The sequence below is a fragment of the Parasteatoda tepidariorum genome, chromosome 9 (genome assembly GCF_982258835.1).
Source record: "Parasteatoda tepidariorum strain Cologne lab strain chromosome 9, Ptep-v5.0, whole genome shotgun sequence".
NCBI classification, from domain to species: Eukaryota; Metazoa; Arthropoda; class Arachnida; order Araneae; family Theridiidae; genus Parasteatoda; species Parasteatoda tepidariorum.
In genome coordinates this window covers 60,240,489-60,265,248 of record NC_141763.1, presented here as the reverse complement: position 1 = coordinate 60,265,248, position 24,760 = coordinate 60,240,489, and the positions used below count along the sequence as shown (strand labels likewise).

At 29.2% G+C, this 24,760-nt stretch overlaps 1 protein-coding gene across 2 annotated transcripts in view; it reads left to right on the top strand.

Annotated features, from left to right (window-relative positions):
• Nucleotides 1-4,259: 4,259 nt before the first annotated feature.
• The window catches only part of LOC107456596 (uncharacterized), a 67,366-nt gene continuing 46,865 nt past the window's right edge, over nt 4,260-24,760 (top strand). Inside the window, exon 1 of one of the 2 annotated variants that reach the window (XM_071186813.2) lies at nt 4,260-4,692. In XM_071186813.2, the coding sequence (XP_071042914.2) occupies nt 4,620-4,692 (73 nt within the window). In that variant the 5' untranslated portion in view covers nt 4,260-4,619. The remainder of the gene's footprint in view (nt 4,693-24,760) is intronic. The other variant, XM_071186811.2, reaches the window with a different exon arrangement.

Here is a 24,760-nt window from a genome sequence, read left to right as displayed (position 1 = left end):
CGAGTACAAGAGTTTTGTTATTGTTAGTAGCAGATGCCTCAAAAATGGTAGAAGATTTGCAAAATATATTAAAAGATCGCCATAAGGGGATAGAAATGTATGCTTTGTGTCGTTCTGCTGAGGAAACGAAAATTATTTTCAAGAACATAAGTTGCAAAATTCATCAACAGGTGGTGCTACTGTCAAGAAAACTAAAAAAACAAGATATGTTTTTTTTGTGAACATTGTTTTTATAGTTTAATTTGTGGGCAGTGCCAGATATTGCTCAGCTTTATTATGGTAAGTGAACAATTTAGTTCTATAAGTAGAACGTAGTAAATAGTACGTTTCTTTTCGTTTTACTTTAAATGATGTTTCAACTAGTCGGCCAGATTTGGGACACTCGATGTAAGATTATTGAAAGCACTCAAATTGTATTAAGTATTGCGAACAGTTAACGTTTTACGTTTTTCCCCAGATCCAATTCATGTTTTTTTTTCATTATTTATTTATTAAATCAGTTGACGTTAAATACTTCCTTTTTCACAAGCCATTCTTCAGCTCTGAAAGTATTTGTGTACTACATGAGGTACAATTCTTTTCAAATTTTAAATGGTTTCTTAATTTTTAATTAATGTGCATAACATTTATATAAGTAAATGGAACATTATATCCATTTTTTTCAAAAAAAATAGTTGTTTATATTATTCGAAAAGAGTGATTTAAGCCTTTGAGTGGCAGACAATAAATTTGAATTAAAAAATGTAGACAAGAAAAGCCACTAGAATTCTGGTTATAACATGCTTATCTTCAACAAAGCGGTTCGTAATACCTTTAAATTTCACAAAATAAAAAGTGGTTCATTAAAAACCGCTTTGTTTAAGTGATAAAAATTGTTGTGGTTCATATTATTGTCGAAAATAAATGGAACAGTTTTTAACCTACCACCTCTGAAATGGTAAAAAGTAAATGATTTAAAGATATACAGGGGTTGGTCAAAAATATAAAAACACTTCTGTGCTAATTATGGATAGAAATTCTTGTTTAGCAGCAAATGTTTTGGAAAATTTTACATGGCAAAACTGTTGGCACAATTTTAAAGATTATGCTTGAAACTTTTCATGATGGTGTTCCTTTGGCTAATGTAAAATTTGCATCGCTTAAAATAAGCGTAGGCATCTTTAAATAAATATTATAATCCTGTAAAGCATCTTTAAATAAATATTATAATCCTGTAGAATGATTTCATTATTGCTAGTATCAGTACTAGACGCAAGGTATAAATTTCATCTCCACATTTTGGTCACCATTTCTGAAGCTTCGAGCATGATCTTTCATAATGTGCAAACAGTTTTGCCATGTTTTGTTAAATATTCCAAAACTTTTGCCGCTAAAAAGAAGATTGTTTACGCAGAGTTAGTATTGGAGATGTACCAGTTACCCAATTACCCGGGCCCGGTTATTTTGTCTCAAGCAGGCTCGTTCAATTTTACCGGAAAACACTCATTAATTTTCGATACATTCGTTCGTTCGTTGTAGTGGAACTGGGAGCCTGAGGCCTTACGGCCCTTTTCCCATTTACCCTGAAATTAAACTAAGAAACATACATAACAAAAATAAACTTTGGGGCACAAAATGAAGATCGAAAGCTCGATACAACCATATTATGTTTTCAATAAACTTAAAACTATTCATAAAATAAAGGTTTGCATTTCATTTTTATTATTTGGGTTTGTATAAAGAAATTATGATGGTAAAAGAATTTTTTTACAAATGACACCTTACTTATGTAATTACTAGTTTAAACATTATTAAAGATTACTTTCTTAGCAAATAAGACCAAGCGTTAAAATAGACGAAATTGATTTAATAAAAATTGATAAATAAATTTTTTGAGGGTAGTTTTAATTTTAAAAACAGGAAACTTTTCATTTTTAGATAACTCATGTGGTAAAAACTTTTTAGAAATTTTTTTATTGCATTTTTAATATCTGTTCTACGTTTTATTGAAAAGGAGCATGTAGGGATAATTAATAACTATTAACTAAATTTTTACCAGAAAACGTTTCTTACTCGTTTGTTTAACAATAACAGCTTCTAGCTAGTCTGGGTAAATTTCTTTTAGCGCCGGGCTTACCACTGATGAGTTTCGTGTTTTTTTCCCCAGTGTTTTACAAATACGCGTTAGTTTTACAGAATTTTTTTCTTCATAAAATTAAATTTGCCCAGATTTCTAAATCATGATTTGAGGACAAATTAGTAGAACACCCTCAAAAAATTTTGTGATTTGTTATATATATATATATATATTTTAATGTTTTTAATGTTTTTAAATGTTTTAAATTGATATTTTCTGTTCAAAAGTATTTCTTAAACTTTTAATCAAAGATAAATTCTTAAATTGAAAAATATTTACCTGGTACCATTTGCTTCACCTTTCCATTTTTTTTTTAATAAATAGTTATTTTTTAAAACTTCTAAATAAATTCTACTGAAAAGTTAATTAAATCATTTGTCAAATTAATAATAAAGTCAATTAGCAGATGTCTTCCCTTTCGCAACAATGCTTTAAGTTAATCATTCAACATATACAGTCACCCAAAATTTCTTCTAGAAACTTTTTTTTAAAATTTGATTTTAGAAAAAGGATAAAAATGGAAGTATGCTTTTCTTTCTTTTTTTATAGGCGTGCAGTAAATTTTCCTAGAAATCTTATAAAATTTTTGTTCCATAGAAATCTCAATTTTTAGATTGCTTTGCATAAATACTATAATAACTGGTCGGGTTCCCGGAGCTGGCCGGTAAAAGATTTAATTTTCATTAGGTACCGGTCATCCGGACCCGGCATTTCTATAGTTAGTATATAAGTGTATCCATATTTTTGCACAACTCCTATTGAGGGATGAATTTTAAAAAAAGAAATTATGTTCCTAGATGATTGTTTTTAAATGTTTTAAATTGATATTTTCTGTTCAAAAGTATTTCTTAAACTTTTAATCAAAGATAAATTCTTAAATTGAAAAATATTTACCTGGTACCATTTGCTTCACCTTTCCATTTTTTTTTTTAAAGAAAGAAAATAATATGAATAATATGAAATATTACCTTCTCGTCGAGGCTTCAAGATTTTCTAAAATGGAATTAAAGTGTTTTATTTTTATTTACTTTCAAAATGATAACTTACAAAAATGTTAAACTAAGAACTTATAGTAACAGTAAAAACATTAATTTTCATAGACGTATATTTTCAATTTTCAACCCAATTTTAAATTTATATTATTTAAATGCGGATTAGAATAAGGTTTGCGTATAATTTGTTCAAAATTAAGATATGATTTGTTCAGTATATTCGATATGATTTGTTAAGGGGGTGACCTATATGTAATGTTTCATTTGCAGTTTTTTTTGTTGTTGTTATTTTACTCTTGGAACTTTACTTATTTGAACTTGGAAACTAAAATTCGTATTATATTTATGTTTTTAAACATTATTGCTATCTTAAAAATAATTTTAAGTGATAGGAAAATTGGAAAAAATATTGATGTATTGAATGATTAAGAAATATATATTGTGCGTGAAAATCCGGAAAATTGATTTTATCAATCCGAGAGAAACAATAAAAATGCTACAATAAAATACTCCGAAAAATAACACGAGCAGGGTTTATCCACAATAAGAATATGCATTGCGATTTCACTGATTTCTGAGATTAACATATTGCAAAGCTTAATTTCAAATTTTTCGTAAAAAGCCGTAAATTGTGATGTCGCTGGATTTAACGAAAATTTTACTTTTGAAAACTTGAAAGAAGACATAATGCTCAGCCATGCTTATTTTTGTTATATTTTATTACATTTTGCTACGCATCTTTTTCTAGAATGCAAAATATTTAAATATTCTTTTTACTCCATATTGTTTTTCAGTCACCAAAAAGTACCACTTTAAATTAAAAATTTCAAGGATATTATTATCCTTAGCGACAATCTTTTATCAACCCTAAAACTATGAAATAAAAAGAAATTTTGCTTAATACACCCTAGTCAGTAATGCTTTTAATGATGAACATTAAAAAAATGTTAATATCAGCATCTATCTCAACTGTCACTTTAATATCCAACCGGTTCTCAGAAATCACCTGCTAAATTATAACACGACGGTGACAACTTTTCCCCCTACCGACTTACTACCTGAGATAAATCTCCAAATCAGGTAACCCGAATCTCAGCACCCAAAAACTTTCCCTTTCTCCAAAAAACTTGGCGTCAAAAAAAGAAAGGATTCCAACTAGACCTTCACAAGGTCTAGCGACGGGCGCAAGGTTTGGAACATGTTAACCCCGCCCCTTTCTGCATGCCGGAATGAAAGTGTTAAGTATCACGTGACTTGAAAGCATCAATGGACACCATCGGTTGACCTCCAGTACCCCCCCCCCCTCTCGCCACCATCCGAACGAAAGCAAAAGTTCTTTTTTTGGTTTTGTTTCTTAGATTTTATTCATCTGTTCATCCACAGTTGTATGTTGTCCATTCTCAACCCTTAGACCCACCGGGAACAGATCTATAAAAACTTTATCTCCAGGACAGGTAGTGAGTTGGGTCTAAAAAAAGGTGACAGTTTTGATTTTATGTGACCAAAGAGAGATGGGGTCAATTAATATGCTGGACATTATTGCGGTCGTCTTAATTAGTCTGCTAGGAATAGCTCAAAAAATAGGTAAGTTGAATTTTGTAAAAAATTTCTTTATTTAAAAATTTTTGTTTTTAAGATTTTCCTTACAATTTTGTTGTAGTACATTTCGTAGGTTTAAAACTTATTTCATTTAAATAATATAATTTCGAATTTTATTTTTTTTCTTCGAGATTAAACTGCACCATTCTCTGATATCAATTAAAATCACAGTTTATTTTAGTTTGTAAAATAGAATTTATAAACATCTTTTATAGACATTTAAAAATGACATTCTAAAATATTATACATTTAATAATATTAAAATTTAATTATAAACATTTTTAAGAGGATAATAATAAGAATTGTGTTTTTATATATTTTGTAGTGGGTTGAAATTTTATTTAAATTTCTGAATTTTTTTATTTTGTCTAAATATTGTAATAAAACTTATAATCGATTTACAAAATCATTTTTGATCAGAGTTCAATTTAAATTCAAAAATAAAGTTTACATCCATTATGTTTTATCATATATATCCAAATGACATATACTTGTATTTTTAAATTAAAAATTAATTTTTTTAAAAACATATTACATCGTAATATATAATAAATCATATTACATTGTAATATATTTCGCGGTGGATAAGAGCCATATTATTTTCAAAATTAATTTAAATCAGAGTTAAATTTTAACATCTAAAATAAAATTCATGCCTATATATTTCATCATACGTTTACACGAAAGCTATAAATTTTTAATCTTTCCTAAGATGAGTTGTAGTGACAAAAAAAATTTTTTTTTTAAAATTTTGTTAGATCTTAAGCACATTATGATGCATTTATACGTACAATTATGATGCATTTATGTTAATATGTGCTGTTGATTTTTGTATTCTGGTATACAAAATCATTTTAAATTGAATCTTCGAATCAAAAGGAAAAGTTTGCCCCATTTAGATAATTTTAAATATAAAAGTAAAATTCTAATATGCAAGCAGCTATGTAAAATGTTTTTAAAGTTAAGAACAACAATATACGAATAATATTTTTGACTTTATTGGTTTTATAATACTTAGAATTTTGTAGTAATACACATTTCTGCGGTCATACGAAAGTTTGTTTTATAATTTTGGTGAAAGTTGATTCGCATAGTTTTCGAAAGCAGTTTAAGTCTAATTTAATCCGTATTTATGTATGTAAGTATAACAAAGAACATAATTAATGAATATTATTTACTTTTAAATTAATAATATTAATTTTCTCATAAAAAAGCTCTTTTTTTTCTAAACTCGTTTTTTATGTTTGAATTAAAAAAAATATTTCATATATTTTCATAAAAATAGGCAAAATTACCAGTTTTGGTGTTTAATTTTTCTTCAGTTATTTTTTAACAAAAACGTTCGAATTTTTACCTTATAAATAGTTTTTCATTCAATGCTATTCTTATTTTAAAAAAATTCTATATTCAGGAATACTTTTTGTAGAAGATCATAGTAGTAGATAAAAATTAATGCCTACAGCTGGCTTAATTAAGTATTATAAAAGGCTCATCATGTGATACTTTGATGTAAATATCATTTTGTATGAGTACTTTAATTATTTACGTCTAATGTTGAGTAACATAACTTAAAACCACTTTTATTAAAGAAAGAATCATATATTAAATCGCGAGAAAAAATTTACCCTCAAAACGGTGCAAGTTTATATTTCTGTTTAGTATATCGAGCTGTTCTGTTTAGTATATCTATCTGTTTAGTATATCTTATTTTTATTTAAATATAAATAAACACTTCGAAATACGTATTTCAATAACACTATGCATTTAGAATGAAATGTTTTTTTTTCCTCTTCATATTTATCATAAATAAATTATAATCAAATTACGAAAAAAAAGTTTACGCAAAAAGTGATTGGATGAGATTTTTTTTAAAAACTTATATGAAGCTCTTATACTGTGAATTCTAGAATGCACGCTTATTATAGCATTAACGTAAAAATTTCATGACGAATGCATATTCAATTTATAACAAATTAGCTTAAAGTTTGTACACTTATTTGTTTAGTTCGATGAATTTCAAATTACCAAATAATAATTATTCACATAAAAAGTGTAAAATTATCTTATATGCATTTAAAATAATTTGTGATTAATTCATAAATAAAATACAGCATTAGAATCCAAAAACTTCATACTTAGCAAGACATAATTTATTCTTACGTAACTAAGATTTTTTTGTTGTCTGAAAATAAATTACTTGGCCTATTTGCTGACGTACTAAAAGATTTTTGATTTTTTTAGAATATTTCACCCATATGTGCTTAGTGTCCCTTTAAAAAGATGTTTTTTTTTGTTGAGCTCTTTAATTTAAATGTTCCTTTTTTTCAAAATGGAAAATTTTTGTAGCACAATTCTTTCATTATTAGGTAGCAGATATTGTCTATAGCAATATATTAGTAATATAAGTAATAAAATCAGGGATGCCAACAGCTCCGCTATCTGAATTTTTTTAATAGCGAATTAAATTAAAAAAAGTTGTAAAAATAAGGATAATTACCTAAATTAATCATCATGTGTTTGGGTTCCGTTTGTAGTCTTTGTGATTAACAGGCACTGGGATGCTTTAAATTCACCTCAAGCACTTAGCTTGAGTATCTAAAGATAAATGATAATGAAGCACCTTGCTCTAAACTTCAAAATTTTTGTTGTTGTTGTAGATAAGTAAAAATGTGTCAGCATGAGGAAACGCCTTGAATCGCTTATTATTAATTGAAACGCTTATTTTTCAAATAAGATTCAAAGTTGGGAACCGTTATTTGTTTTGATAGTTGTATTTCATATGACACTTTGAATTTTTGATACGTAGTGGTGAAAAATTTACTTAAAATATACTGAATTAAAAATAATTAAAATTTCGTTAGTTAGCATCTCTGTAAAATATAGTCAATATTTTAATAATATGTTTAGATATGAAGACGTACTATAGAGATTTTTTTTTTATAGCTAAAATGGAATTTTAAAGAAAGTAATAGCCGTTTGATGCTAACTAATATGTATTACTTTTTTTTTCCTTTATGTATTTTTCATGTATAGGCCATTTTTGTTACTGAGTTTTAATTAGTTAAAATTACTGTTTATGTAAAGTGCACGAAAAAAGGAACGAAAGATAAATCATAAAAATCTGACTTTTTTAAATATTGATTTCCCAATAACTATTGGACCTATTTAATTTTAAATTCTATCATATAAAATCGCATTCTTTACTGTGTTGCAAAAGTTTGTATTCCTCACAATTCTAAATTTTTCGACAATTATATAAAATAAAAAATAATTACTAAAAATTATTTTTTGAGTGTAATTATCTTTGGATAAACGAATTTTATAATTGTTAGCAAAAGTTTTTCAATTAGCTTAAAAATTTCTAGTGATATGGCAAAATGCGCAAAAGATGAAATTAACTAACATCAAGGGGCCAGAACCTAGAAGGCCCTTGTCACCCCTGCATATCTGCCAACTTTTACGCATTTGGCGTAAAATTTTATTTTTATATCTAAAGTGGTAGTAAAATGTATGCTTTCTATAGATTCCTTGCATTTATAAATTTAATTAATAATCTTTATGAACACCAATATTTTTTAACAAATTAAGCATATATATTAATATGTAATACAATCTAACTTTACAGCTTAAGCCTTTTCAGAATTCAGCGTATGTTTCTTCCTAAAATTGTAATTAAAATTTCATTTTACTACCAGTTGGGAAAATCATCCTCGAAAGGATTAAAAATTGGCAGGTATGCCCCTGGCATTTTGGATAGATTAAAATTTCCATGACTACCAAAATATTTCTACTCAATTGTAATACATGTATTTAAAATTGTCATATGCTAAGAGAATCAAAATGTGTATATGATAGTTTATAGTTGAAGATTAATAACAGTTTATTTTTCTTTTCATGAAACCGCTAAAAATGGAAAATTTCGACAATCAATGTTTCTTCTTTTCCGTTTTAAAAAGAAATAATAGATGAAATATGACAGGGGGTGCTTAGTTACATGATATAAAAATTTTAAAAAAAAGCTCATTTCCGTGATGATTAAAATCGTTATAAACCATAAGTAATCGGAAGCAATTCCGATAAATACTATTAATCAGAATTACTCCCGATTACTTATAACGATTTCGACCAACACAAACTGTAAACATATGCATTGGAGATTTTAAATGCTCTCACTAGCATCTTTTATAAAGAAACAGTTATACAAAGTACTTTTTCATAAAAAGAAAATAATGGTAGCTTTTGTTATGGAATTTTTTATTTTTTAATTTCCTTGTTAGCAGGGTGCCACAGGTAACAAAACAAGTAACAAACAGCTTCGAAAAACGTCATTAACTCTGGTGTGGTGTGTTTTAGTTGGAAAAATTTTGAAGGATAATTTTGATTAAAAGCAGACATGCCAACTTGCTCCGGACAGCAAATATATATTTTTAAGTGGTAGTTTATCAATTGTGATTCTTGGTTTAATAAATTCAATTTACTAGATTTTTATCCACCACTATTTCTAAATAATTCGTAGGCTAATAAAATTAACCACTTTTTAGTACTTATGTCGCATATACAACTGAAATTCCCAACTGGTATCATTAAAATAATACAGGCCTACTTACATAATAGAACCTTTCAAGTTAATTTTAAAAATATGAAATCAACAAACAGGAAAATAACAGCAGGAGTACCTCAAGGAAGCATCCTTGGGCCCATACTATTCATATTATTTACCTACGACTTTCCCATCGACCGACAAGACTTTAACAGCATCACAGCACTTTTCGCAGATGATACAGGAATTGTCGTGAAGTCCAAAAATCCCAACATTGCCTTACAAAAACTCCAAGAAAAGATCACAGAAATAGAAACCTGGTGCCTAGACTGGAAGTTTAAAGTAAACGGACAAAAATCGAAACTACTAATCATTCAACATAAAAGAAAAACGATCCTCCCCAAAAAACAAGTTGTACTCTTTAACGAAACGATACCCATAGTCAAAACAGCAAAATATCTTGGTCTGGTCATAAACAGCAAATTTAATTGGAAAGATCACGTCAAAACAGTCATCAACAAAGCACAAACAGCCTGCCACAGATTACAAATCCTTCTTCAGAACCCTAAAATGGAACTCAGACTTAAACGTTTACTTTACATTTCGATGATCCGTCCCATCCTGACTTATGCATCTCCAGCTTGGTGCAACATCTCTACATCACTCCTTAAAAAACTCAAAATATGCCAGAACAAAATCCTCAGGAAAATAACAAAAGCAAGATGGTTTATCCGCAATAAAAACATACATAGCGACCTCAACATAGATTTTTTAGATCATCACATTGCAAAGCAAAACTTCAGATTTTTTGAAAAGACCATATATTGTGACACCGCAGGATTCAATGAAATTTTTACGTTCGAAAACTTAAGAGAAGACATAAACCTCAGGCCGATTGCAGCTCATTTTTGTAGTGACATAATTTTAACTAAAATACAAAATATTTGATTTCCTTTTATTCCAGTTACCAGAAAGAACCACCTTAAAGATTAAATACAAGATGAATGGGAAAAAGGCCGCTAACGGCCCCAGGCGCCCAGTTATATTTCGATGATGATAGTACTTATGTCATGCTATACCTTATAAAAAGCATGCAAAATAGTCAAATATTTGCAAAATTTACTTTGTAGTTACTTACCGTTCTTTTAATTATCTTAGCGTGTCCGGAGCAGTTGGCATCTCTGTAAAAGTATTGAATATTTCAAATTATATTGCTTGCTTTATTTAAACGTAAATCTAGGAAATAAAGTATCATACCTGCCAACTTTCACTCTTTCCAAGAATGGATTTTCAGAATGGTTGTAAAACAATAAACGAAAAACAATCTGACTCAAAAATATATTTACATTTTGATCCCGCTGAAATTCGCTTGCGCAAAGATTATTATGCTTTTATATATTTACTGTAATTATTTATATGTAGTGGTGGTCAAATTCATTTATAATTATCATTATAATTCAAAAAGTTAATTAGAATAACCTGAGTATTGCTACCACTTTAAATATGAAAATAAAATTTTCCGGAAGAGTTGGCAGGTATGCTGTTAAAAAAAGCAACCAAAAATAGTCAAATAGTTGCAAAATTTACTTTGTGGTAATTTACAGTTTTTTAAATCATTTTGGCGTGTCACCGGAAGGTATGAAGTTGGCAGGTATGAAGTACTGATCTACATTATTTATTTTGAATGATTTTGATTAAACTAGAATGCAAACCATAAATTATGTTTCTGGCTCTTAATTCTAATTATGTGGGAAATATTGTCTAGTGAAAAATTTAAACCATTTTCAGGTAAGATCTGCTAAGTTGAAATCAGGGGTGAAAGCGAGACGGAAAAGAGGAAAGGCTGGTAGTAAAACCATTTCAGTTATAGCTAGTTTTGGGGAGGAGTTTACTTATTCTTTTTTTAAATTTTTCAACAATATCTACTTTATCTTGGAAAAGAAGCAGATTTATATATATGACAGAATTATGAAAGAAATCTTGATGGTTACAGATGTTTCATTTTTTTTGAAACAAATGCTGGAATGAAATGTTTTACGTACCAGGTTTTTCTCTTCTCCGTCTTGCTATATAAGGGCTTTCACCCATGGTTGAAATTCATGACCAGCAAGACAGCAACCGGGAAAAATTAAAAAGTGGTAGAGAACGATTTAAGAAGCAATTTTAATAATTCCTATCAACCAAAAATTAATTTATAAGTAAGCGGCGTTCAACAGCCGACCCAATTCTGATTTTAAGACTATCATTGTTTAACTCAGTAGCCTTGTAATTTTGAACCCAACCCAGATGACAAGGGAACTAACTCTTGGATCAAGCATTGGGCTAAGCTAGCCTAAGCATTTTGATGGAACTAATTCGCATTTGAGTTAGATGGAGAGGAAAATTAAGCAAACCTCCCAAAGTTTGACCGATGGCTAGGGAATTTTAACCCATGATCCGTCTAAGACTGAAGATTCTTTTACGTCAGCACTGTGATTGGTGCGAGCCGTGAGCAGAATTCGTGCAAACCAGCCATAGCGGGGATTCAAACCTGGGATACTACATTGGGAGGCGAACGCTCTATCTCCTGAACCACCACAGATTAGCCAAGGAGTATTTGAAAATTAAAGAAAGTATATTTTGTTGTTGACCAGCTTAATTACTGAAATTACAATCAATTTAAAGACTTTAAAATTTTTAACAGCCTGAATGAAACATTTGTCTTGGTGTTTTAAATTTTTCCCGTTTGCAGCCACCCAGCAGAAAAAACTTGTTAGGAATTAACGAATTTAGACTTGTAATTTAGATGAAAAATGCCGTAAATTGTCGGATCAAAATATTACTGTTAAATATATTCTGGAAAACATGAATGTCTCCATTCAGACAAAATAAATTCAAATTATCAAATTACCATTGTCTATCTTTTAATAAAAATACACAACTGAATTAACGAGTAATGGGTTAAATGGGTTGAATAAATGATTATCATGTATTTATGTATATGTTTTATTTATTTATATGTAGTAGTGGTTAAAATTATCTTAAATTAAATTTATAACTCTAAAAACTAAATAGAAAATGCATGCATTTTTGTGTCTCGTCAAATATAAGGATAACATTTAACATAAAATCCGTAAAAAAATTGACAGTATTGAATAAATCCCTAGTTTTTAAATAATGAATGGTATATATTTTTGTATGAATGGTATATATTTTCGAATGGTATATATGAGTATATATTTTTGAATTGTTCAAAGCTTCTTTTAAGAAAGAAAACATTTGTTAATCTGTTTTAATATAAGTTTCAATAACTGTTTTTTTTTATTCAATCATACATAGTTACTTTTAGTTAATAGCGAAAAAAAATTTTTTTTGAAATTTAAGTCATTAATTTATTAAGTTTATCTTATACAATACGTGATTCAGCATGCATAAATATCCTTTAAGAACAGATAAAAGAAGACTAAATAAAGTATTATTTACAATGAGAAATGTTACATTAATTGTGATGAAATGCTACTAAAATCGTTACAATAATACCGTAAAACGAACTAAAATCGTTACATGCAACGCTACTAATATATTAAACAAGCATAAAATCGAAAATCCTGTTCTGTAAAGTTCGTTATCAAGAAGTTAAACTCATATTGAATATTTTCAATCGATGTATCAGTATTTTTTTGTGTATCACACCCAAAAAGCACCTAGCCATATTTTAGCGTAGTTGTCATGTAAATTACATGAAATATGTTACTTAAGCATTCGACGATTTTAGAATATTGATGACAAAACCAGTTTCACTTTGACCTTTGCACCGAAATATTAAAACTAAGTATAGGCTGCTGTATATTAAAATGATGGAGGCACCCTTATTCGTTTTCATGTTATCGAATATACCGGACCTACAAAAATTTTATGGCTTAATGATAATCATGACCTATACGTGCTTCCAGTAATAAATATATGCTAGTAGCTAATGATGTTTGGGAATTATATGATGTCCGTTATTTAAATTCATTTTTTACTTATTTGTATTAATAAGAAAGAATTCAAAATAATTAACTTGAAAATTAATATATGAAATTTAAATTAAGTTTATATTTAGGTTTACTGCATTGAATTAAATATTATGTGGAACTGGATCATTGAGGGTTTAATTAACAACCGTTATTTTGGGGCAGAAATTTAGTCTTAGTTTCAGAGTATCGGTTCTCGATATTTTATTCCTGATTGACAATTTTAGGTTAATAATTGCATTTATGGAAGGTAAGAGCAAAAAGCGATCAAATGATTAGGTTTTTACTTTTGACTACTGCTTTTAAAGCGGTTCCCCAGTTTCTTTCTTCCCGTGACGCTCGAAATTAGTTATCGAAAAATTTTCTGTAAATATGTATTAATGTTTGAAATATTTTAGTACAAATGTGAATTCATTAAAATAATCCTATCACATAACATATGTATGATTTTTGTTTGTCCTAGTAGCATAGAATCACCCAGCAAAATAATATTATACACTCTTTCATTATTGTCAATCGTAGAATGGTATTCCGAAGCGGGGCTGAAAGCCTCAGGGGTGAAAGCGAGAAGTACTAGGACAAACAAAAAGGCTGGTAGTAAAACCATTTCAGTTATAGCTAGTTTTGGGGAGGAGTTTACTTATTCTTTTTTTAAATTTTTCAACAATATCTACTTCATCTTGGAAAAGGAGCAGTTTTATATATATGCCAGAATTATAAAAGAAATCTTGATAGTTACAGATATTTCATTTTTTTCGAAAAAAATGCTGGAATGAAATGTTTTACGTACCAGGTTTTTCTCTTTTCCGTCTTGCTATATAAGGGCTTTCACCCATGGAAAGCCTATGTATATCAAGATGGAAAGGCACAAAAACTTTAACGAATGACAATTCATTCTAGCATTAATTTCGAGAAAAAAAAAAGCAACTGCCAAGATTTCTTTTTTTAATTAAAGATTAGATGTTGAGTCCCTCGACTGGTGCGTACCTACTCCCGCTTACCCTATTCATAATGGAGATCGGGGTTTAATTACGTCACAATTTTAACCCTTATCTCAAGTGATAGGGAATTGATATATAGAATGTAAAATTCCAATTTTGAAATCTAAATTTATAAACGGTTTTTTAATCTTTATACTTTTTTGAGTTAAATAAAAGTGGTAATAGAATGACAGTTAAAATATAATTTATAAACACTTACATGCAGGTCTTTTTTTTAATTTATATTTTATTTTCAGTGTTTTGACACAACATAGTAAAATTAACATTTACCATCAATCTGGAAATATATAGTCCCAATAATTTAGTCAGGAAAGCGATCAAAAGTTTTGTTCTCTTTAAGTGAACTTCACTTTTAACGACTTTAGTCACATCTCTGGAACTTTTTAAGGGAATAAAAAAATTCGTTTATCCAAAGATAATTCCGAGTAAAATATAATTTTCGGCTAATTTATTGATTTTTTATTTATAACTATAATCAAAAATATTTCAATTGTAAGATACAAAAATGATTTGATCATTTTAAGTAATAAAATAGAAAATTTGGTTGAAATTAGTTCTGAATTAGTCCCCAAATTCTAAAATCTCTGAAAAAAGATATTTTTAAATTTTCATATCTCAATAACTATTGAGATAAAAAAACAACAACCGAAGGTTGAAAAATAGTTTTGTTGATTTTTTCGTTTAAGGTAACTGCATTTTGCTTCTAAAATATAAAAATGTCTAAATTCAGTATGACTTCATTTAAATCGTTTTTTAAAAAAAATTATAATAACTATTAAACCCAGAAAATTTTTCTATGTGATTGCATTTGATCCTAGCAGCAACTTTCATTGCGAAATCCAGAGAAAAAGTGATGGCATAAAAAATAAAGAGCTTGAGAAATATTTTTTTCTCGTGTTAAGAATTTATTAATCTATTAAAAGAAGCGCATGACTAACTCTATTTCGACAAAGATGTTTTTAACTGCAGACAGTAACTCATCATTTTTGTGTTTCTAAGATTTTGAGACTGAACACAATTAATGATTTCAGTGCACTCGACCACGCACAGAACAACATGAAAATTTTAAGCTTAAAATGGCGAAATTTTGCGTCTAATTTAGTATGTATAACAGCTTATCCTGAGAATCTTACAAAATTCCACTTGACTGCGATTTTATGCAGAGGAATGTTGAATATTAAAAATAAAACTTTTTCTTACATGCAGTTGGCAGAATTATATTCTGGAAAAGAACATAAACGATTTGGATTAAATATGCATTAAAGATTTAACATTGTTGCGATGAAATGGGCTTCGAACATTTTATAAATCTTTATGATGGGGGTTTAACTGGATAATTCTTACATTTATGTAGCATTATGTTGATGATTTCACACGAATGCTTGGTGTTTACAAGAGTTTTAACACAAGTTCACCGTCCGGCTCATCTTTATTCAATAATACCGTAAAGCTTCTATGGCTGCCGGATATATTTTCTCACTTGGAGATGGCAACAACATTCCAGAATGCAGTAATCTCGCGAGATTAGCCGAGACTGATTAGGGATTACAATGACAGCACAATCAAAGAAATATGTCACTATAAAATCTGGTCACGTTTTAAACAGGGTGGCCAAGCACGCTCGCTCGACTGTTGTCGTCGCGTGCATTGCACTTAGTTTGTTCGAACTTCTCTATCTAAATGATATTGAAATGGAACTTCTTGAAACTCGCTAAGTACAACATAATTTAGAAAGTATGAGTGTTTGAGAAGTTGTTGTTCTTAAAAATTGGTAATTGTATTTTTTCTGAATGAATAGTATTACTCATATTTTCTGCCTCCTTGTGTCATATTTTGATTTTGCAGATTACGAACGAAAAGCAATTTTCATTCAAGATTTTTTATTTTATTTTATACAGTCACAAAAATTATGAAAAAGTAAAGGAACTAAAATGCTTTTAACTTACAGAAATGAACTAAATTTTTTATGGGTGAATCCAATATTTTAATCCAGTAGTTTCCAGTAGTTAAATTTCTGTAATTTATGGTGCACTTTTTGAATCTCGGCTTAGTTAATAATTTTTTTTTATGAAGTTGTAGGTTTCAAATCTATTTAAATGCAAAGTTTTTATGTCAAGTGATCTTAAATGGTTAGAGCAGTTTCATCTTGTAAGATAAACAAATGAATAAAAGATTTGTGTGTTAAATGAAGAAAGAAATGAGTTATACAAAGAATAAAAAGACAGAAGCATTTGGATATCATAGACTGGTTGATTTTTTTTATAAATAAAATAAACTTATTGGTACGGTATTCGATACCGGAAAAGTTCAATGATAAGTTTTTGATTTCATTTCCTGATTTTAGGTAATTTTTTTAATCTTTTTTTCGAAATGCAATTCTGATTCGAAGTTAATCTTGTGCACGTTTCGTTGAAAAGCTAACATTTTGTAAAGTAGATAAAAAAAAATTTCAATCCCATTCAACATGAATTTTTACAAGTATTTTTTTAAAAAAAAATTATTGTTTGTCAGTTTCAAATGGTGGAATTCAGTCTTTCTGGTAGGAATAGCTAGCTCGAGAGAAAGAAAGGGAAGAACTTCAATTGATGCATATGCTCTCTTTCTCTCTCTTTTTTCCTAACGCAAAAGAAAAGAATCCGACATTGTTTGACTGAAAGTGACCATTTTCTCCTAAATTCCATCCCAAAATTATTATGCACAATTTCATTTAGGCAGGAAATAAGAATAAACTTAATTAAATTGCTAATTTTTGAGACGATCTAATATATTTGTCTTAATTTGAGGTCATTGTAGAACGAAATTTAAAAAAAAAACAATATCATTTAATTTAATCATTTAATTAAAGATTTAAATGTAATGATTGAACACTTAAAGATCATTTGTAAATATTATTCAAAGTATTTCTTATAAATATCGTATTCGCAGAATGCTTCTTTTTCTGTTCTTGGGATTTAAATTAATACTGCTCTTGGGTACAAAATCCCCATCCTACATTTGAAATGATTAAATCACAATTATTCTACAACTGAAATGATTCTGTCCATTTATAGAGGCTATTAGAAAGCACATAGCATAACAATTGTTTCTTTCTGTGTATATTGTTATTTACTATTATTCAGTAAACTTGAAAAAGAATGCATTTAGACAGAATTATTTCAAATAAAATTGACCTATAATTAAATTAATTGCTGAATAAAATTCTTATTCTATCCATCAAGAGGCCATATGCAAGTTCAAGGTCAAATGTGGACCTTTAGATGGTGGAACACGAAAGAACTGTGTGGACCGAATTTCGTGTCTTACAGCGATCACCCAAAGAGATCGTGCTTTGGAAGAAGACGATCATTAGCAATCGGCACGAATGATTCGAATATCGACCATTATTCCTGTTACTATATGTTAACAAATTGGCATACGGGAATGTTGTTTCTGTGTGTTCAATATTGCCCCACCAATTAGCCTCTTGAACAACACAGCACTTTGGCCTTCTAAATCAAATATGGTGTCATTGGCAGACGATAATTTTATTTCATTCCATGACATGCAAATTACGGTTATAACTGGGCCGCCGTTGTTTCTTTGTTTTGGTTTGAAATACTTCTTTCTTTTCTTCATTCGTTTTAAGTAGAGGTTGTTCCAATGTTAACCGTTTTGGATTACATATAATGTCACGTTCATTTTGAGACATTGCAATGCATGCTTTGTTTCAACCAAATACACGTAATATCATTTTAATTTCGATAAACATTCGTAATTGCGTCGATTGCTTTGAGTTTTTATTTATTTCAATTTCGTATGATTATAAAATTGCTTGTAAAGAATGTTGTTTCTGTGTTTTCAATATTTATCCCATCAATTAGCCTCTTGTATAACACAGCACTTTGGCCTTCTAAATCAAACATGGTGTCATTGGCAGATGATAATTTATTTCGTTCCAAGCTAATTTCGATTTTGACTGAGCCGTCTTTGTTTTGGTTTTATTTATTTATGGTAGGGGTGATTTCAATGCTCGCAATTTTATGTTATATAATCTCAAATTAATTTTTAAATATTGGAATGCATGCTTTTTAGCATCCATGAATGCATGCTATGACGGTTTATTCGAACTGAAAGTTTTTAATTGTCTTTGTGGCGTGTAATTATTGATTTCTGTATTTTTAAGTTTGTAAAGCTTTTGTTTTTACAAAAGTAAGTACTTATGCAATACTCTGATATATTTTTCAATCAAATGGCATAGTAAAAAGAATTAAGATTGAAGAAATATTTTTTCTGCAAATTGTCAGAATCATAGTAGATAAGATTCATGGGAATTAAAGAAAATGTGAGTAATTCAAAATGTTTGCAACGAAACAAAGACTACCCGATATTCGTAATTACTAGCTTGAGTTAATCTATTATAGTCCCCCAGTGAACTGATCGTAACGACAGGGTTCCAAACAGAAGACCGAAGTCAAACATCACTGGAAGAGGTCAGTGAGCGGGTGAGGAACCACTTTGATCTCCTCAGGAAGGGACCGAGGGTGCACAGCGTAAGTCCTCGTCAGGAATCGTTCACACTGAATGCGTTTCACGCACCTCCGATTGCTGACGAGAAAAATTGAGAACTTAATTTGTGAGTTTTTTGCTGGAGAATATGTATTTCAACCAGGTTCTTATTCTCTCACGTATATATGAATCCAATTAGGTTCTTATTCTCTCTCTACTACGATTGGAGATGCGTAAATTGCTTTCAGTGAGAATAACCTCGTAAAGTGCTCGATTTTGCTCGCAGGTCATTAGGCTAACAAAGTGGGGGAGCCATCTCCTCAGCTGAGGATCGAAATTGTGATCTTCATGGATGTTCCCCAAACCATCGCCAATAAATATTGTGCAGCTCTAGTGCAACGCTAATAAAGTACGACTACAACTTATCTGTTAGAATTGACATTATTACACTTGTTATTGCTGTTTTCAACTCTATAATTTCTGTTGCCAATGTTTGTAGGCGTAGTCTTTAACATTATCCAATAAAAATAAGCCTGGTGGGAAAAAAGTTAGGCATGTAGGGTAGGCTAAAAATACCCATTATTAAAATGTTCTGGGAAGACATTTGGAATGACACGGTTGTCAAAGTGACTTTTGCGTAATTCCTGAGAGCCTCCTGTTGAAATGTGGAGAAGCTCCATATTTATGAAACCCTTTGTTTCGTATCACTTGTTCATTAGTAGACATCAGGAATGATCCTTGTTATTAAGAAGTCGAAATAGAGAATTGCAATTTCAGCCTGAACAAAAGTTTTTACTTAAAATGTCATCAGCACAACCACCAAGCTATTTCTAGCGTAGCGGGCATGCTGTTCGTTGGTGAATGCGATGTTGAAGAGGTTTAACCCTTTAACGGGCCCTTTATTTCTAGTGAAGGTAAATTAAGTATTTTTGGAATTGAAATTGTTTTAAGAACAGTAATTGATATAAAAAAGGAAAAACTAATTTAGTTTATAAAAATGCCATTTTCTGGGTGGTAAATATATTTAACATGACCTATTAGGAACTTACTGACATTTCTTTTTCTTTATTTATAAAACAAATTCCTTAAATGCTACAAACTTCAAAAGGAATGATGTATTTTATAACTTTTATACGTTTTTTAAAAGTGACAAATGGTTACCAATTTTATTCAAACTCACTTCAAGAAAGCTGAAGTTATTGAAAAATGGAAACCTAAATTAAAAGTGGTAAAACGTGGTGGTAAGTATACTTACCATGGCCTTCAAAAGGGTTAACAGTGACTAAGTCTAAGCCCAACTTCTCAGTGCAAAATCAAAAATACACATAAAGAGCAGTGCATTTAATTTGTAACCTACTCCTTCCAATATAAATTCTCTTTTTATTATTATAATAAATAACCAAAATTTTGTGATAGAATTAAGTTACGGAAGACAATGTAGTGGGGACATAAACGGTATACTTAAATTCCAGACGTGTTTTGATAAACGTTACCTTGTTTATAGTTGAACAGTTTTCTCTCTTTATTGTTGTTAAGTTCATGACGTTTAAAATTTGTTTTACGCAGTAAAATCTCTATTTTTATTTTATTTTGAAAATGCCCCTATTTGATATCCATTTTAAAAATAAAACATCTTTTTAATCAAGTTTATTACATCTTTACTTAAAATTTAGTTACGTATTAATTAGTTACGTATAATTAGTAAGTTATCTGTTTCGTTTGGAGTGTTTATTAGTGCATCAATTTAAAGATTTAACTCAGTTTATTATAATAATATAATAAAAAATGATAATTTGCATTTATTAAATAATATAATTTGATGACATGACCAGTAGATACAAAACGCAGGGAGAAATTAACCTCTAAAAACAAACATTAAACTTTTCTCTACTTTTCCCCAATATTGGGGTTAGACTTGGAAGTTAGTCATTTTTGAGGAAAAACCTATTCACAAAAAATTAGCCAAACTGGGACTTATTGAGAATCATTGAAGTTACGATGAGAATGGCAATGACACGCAGAAAAAAACTAATATAATTTTCAAAACTGTGCCCTCACAGAAAAATTGGCTTAACGTTGTACCATAATACGGTGAAGTTTTATTGTAATCTTAGTAAGGTGTTAAATTGATTTTTTTTTTCCATTTAAGTTGAAGCATTGAATCGCGTAATCAATTTTAAAAAGTACGATATTATAGCAAAAATGGGTACCACATAAAAATCGCACCATATTTGAACGATATTTTGGTCTTACACGTTCTGTGATGTCTTACAGTGTAGTTAAAATGTTTTCATCTTATTACTCCTAATTCAGTGTTAGATATCCAATCTTATGTCACTTGCTGATACTGATGAATAATTTGTTATTTATAATTTTATATTTATAATTTTACATTTATAAAATATTTCCAATTGAGCCTCAAAGACTCCAAAGCTCCTTTTTGCTGTAATTTTAATTAGGTATTAAATTGATATATTTCTTTTGATTAATGTGAGCCATAATATCATGTAATCAAGTTTAAAAACTACGATGATAATATGGCTCAACTTGGTGCCATATCAAAATTGCAGAGTATTTGAACGATATTTTAGTTATACATTTTCTTACATTTCTAACAGGAAAGGTAAAATATTTTGACCTTATTACGCCTATCAAGTGTTAGCTATCTATTCCTAAGCCACATATTCATGAATAATTTATGATTCCACATTTATTAAAGATTTTCAATAGTGTCTCAATGGCTTACTCCAAAGCGTAACCTGTTAATTAAAGAATCAATCTCTTTCACGTGTGAATCAAGTCACATTTAACGTTTGGAATACAAAATGACCTCCCAAACTTACCTTAAGTATGATAAAAGAATTTTTCGCAAAAATACTTCGATTGAAGATATTTCATTATTGATAATAATTACAGCTTCTCGTGGTCTATCATCATAATTGCATTTGAAGGTATTACCTTTTTGTAATTGAGACGTTTAAGAAGGTTGGTACAACCTTTGACCTCGACATGCTCTTTATCTGTTTTCTGGGCCTTACTTGTTACACACTTTGACAGTATGATGGAGTGCTTTTACTTTTACCATATAGTATATTGCATCCCATAAATTCTGCTGATCTTTTCTTTCGCCGTCTTTTTAAACTAACTCTTTTTTTTTAGCATTATTTTTGAAGAAAAAACTGTATTAGATGAAAGATGAATTTCCAATTTCAATGGATTTATGCACTGCTTGAAAGATATATTGCACACGATTTTCAAATCCCATTAAAATAGTTGTTCCTAAAAATTTTTAGTTCCGTCCCACGCTAAAGGTAATCTAAAATATTGCAGCGCGGTTTTATGTTTGATCTTTGACAGTCTTAAGTTTTATGAAGTTCTTGAAAAATGCATATGGGTTTTAAGGGTTGGTTCCAGACCAGAATTATGCTTATAAATTATGATATTTTTTACGTGTGGTGATTTTTTTTTTCTTCACATGGACTAGAAACATGTATTCAATGTTGGCATTTTTATTAACGTATCAAGTAAATCCCTTGAAAATGTTAAATTTATCCTAGCCATAATGTGCTGTAATAAAATTTAAGTACACAGTTAGAAGGGCGTGCTTCATAAAGTTATGAGTTACGTTAAAAAATTGGTGAAATTTTGTAATATTTGGCCGTTTATTTTGCCAACTTTTTTGTGGTTATGAAAAAGAATCATTCAAGTAAAACGGCGGTGATACATGAATTATTGATTAAGTGGAAGCATATAATATTTTGTAATATTTGCCCTTTATTTAACTTGCTAGTTTTTGTAGTAATTTCGAAATAGTGGCGAATGAAAAATGCAGTAATATGGAATATTAAATACTTAGAAACTGATAATTTTTGCAAAATTTAATTTTAATTTTTAGTCAATTAAAAACAGGATTCTTGAGAAAAAAAAGGGTGATACATGCGTTATTAATTAAGTGGCAACGGATAATTTTTGCAACATATAGCCCTTTATTTACCTCTTTAAATTTTTGTAGTTCTGAGAAAATAGCTTTTATGAGAAAAATCCATGACGCAAGTATTAATGAATAAGTGGAAAAGGATATTTTTGCAATATTTAAATATTTATTTATCTTGTTGGTTTTTTGAAATAATTTAAAAATTGAATTTGAGAAAAAAAAGTCATAATGCCTTAACTATTATTTTAAACAATATTAAAATTAAAAAACGAAACAGAAATTCCCCATCCAAATATAAATATTTTAACTGTTATTTTATTACAACTCGTAATAAATTAACAATTATAGTTTAACTTGATTAAACTTCTTTGGTTCCTATATAAATCTTAAAAATACGATAATTTTGTAATTTTTTTGATTATAAAAGTGGTAAAGTACTACTGGCAGATTTAAGTCAATCTTATACATGGGGGCGACGATCCCAAAATTGTTAAATAGTAGGAATATAGAGTAAAAAAATAGTGATGTCTTAAGATATTCGCATTAACTAAAAATTTTCAATATAAGGAAAATGCATACGAGTATAAAAATTTGGGTAGCCACAACCTGGAAAAATTTAAAAAGTGGTGGCAAATGCTTGATTAGGTTGTCCTAAATTTTACAAGTCCTTTGAATTAAATTGGAATTAAATTGGGAATTAAATTAATTAAATTGGGCAGTTTTAACTTCTCGATATATTTCCTTATATTTACAAATGTATTTTGATTAGTATGAATTAGTCAAAACGATTTCTTTCTTCAAACTTTCTGTACCATTTTAGCAGTTTTTTCCGGTGTGGTGGCTGCCACTCTGAAAAACCTTAGATAATATTTGTGTAAAACTTCTTGTCTTGAATTGAGAGCTGGGCACCTGGGCCGTGCAGTGTCCCCTATCCCATCCATCAAGTATTTTCTATTTTGAATTGGTTCGTTGTGGTCAGCGATCTATGTGGTAGCTGATTTCTGTAACACTCAAAAGGTTAAATATTTGTTCTTTTTTCAAAACGACAAGCACTAGTAAGTGAGATATTTCATTTTAGAAATCATATTTCAGATACCTGAAATTCATGTTTTTTTACCAGAACATATCACCAATATAAATATAATCATTTATATTTACTTAAAAAAGCAACTCGTTTTGAAAAGCTAACGTGTTATTTAAAAATTAGAAAACCACTCTGTCAAAATAAGTGGTATACTTTAATAATAGTTATTTAGTAGTACACTATAATGGTTATCTTTTAATTCATTCATTGCCAGGTGAAATCAAAATTGAATTTTCTTTCTTTTTTAATAAACAATATGTTATTGTCGTAAGAAAACATATTATTTTATGCAAAAATAGTTGGATGATACTATGCATCGTGCCTACCAATTGATCTGTATTAATGTCACAAAGGGTAGAGAGCAATTTTGTCACGCGATCAGTTAACGAACGTGTTAAGGAAAGGTGCCTAGTTGACGAGAATCTCTGATAGGGGAACTATAAAGTCAAATTTTTTGTTATATTTGACATGCTTCGTCAAACAAGCAAAAATTTTTTATAAAAAAATTTTGTTTTTTAAATTTCGATTAAATTATATTGGAATATATTTGTTTATTCACACTTGAACTGAGTTCTATTTCAGTGTACCTGTCCGCGAAGCGAACACTTCACACTGTCATCGGTGATTGTGCCCGTGGGCACCTGGAATAATGGCGTTATAAGTGGGTAATGGCGGTGATTTTATTCACACAGCTTTGCAGGGATATTTAAAAATTTTATTTTTATAGTTGAAGTGGTAGTGAAACTTATACTTTTTTTTTAAATTTTAGATTTATAAATTTAAGTTAAAAATAGTTCTGGACACCATTGCATATAATCTAATTAAACGTGAATATTAATTGAAAATATTCACACAAGCCTGCATATGGATGCGCAACAATAAATACGAGAGAAAAATAATTCGCAGTATGGTGTGTATCAGCTCTGGTGTAATCAAAAACTATCTATGTCCAGACGTGCCAACTTTTAATCCCTTCCATTATCATTTTTCCCAGTGGTATTAAAATGGAATTAA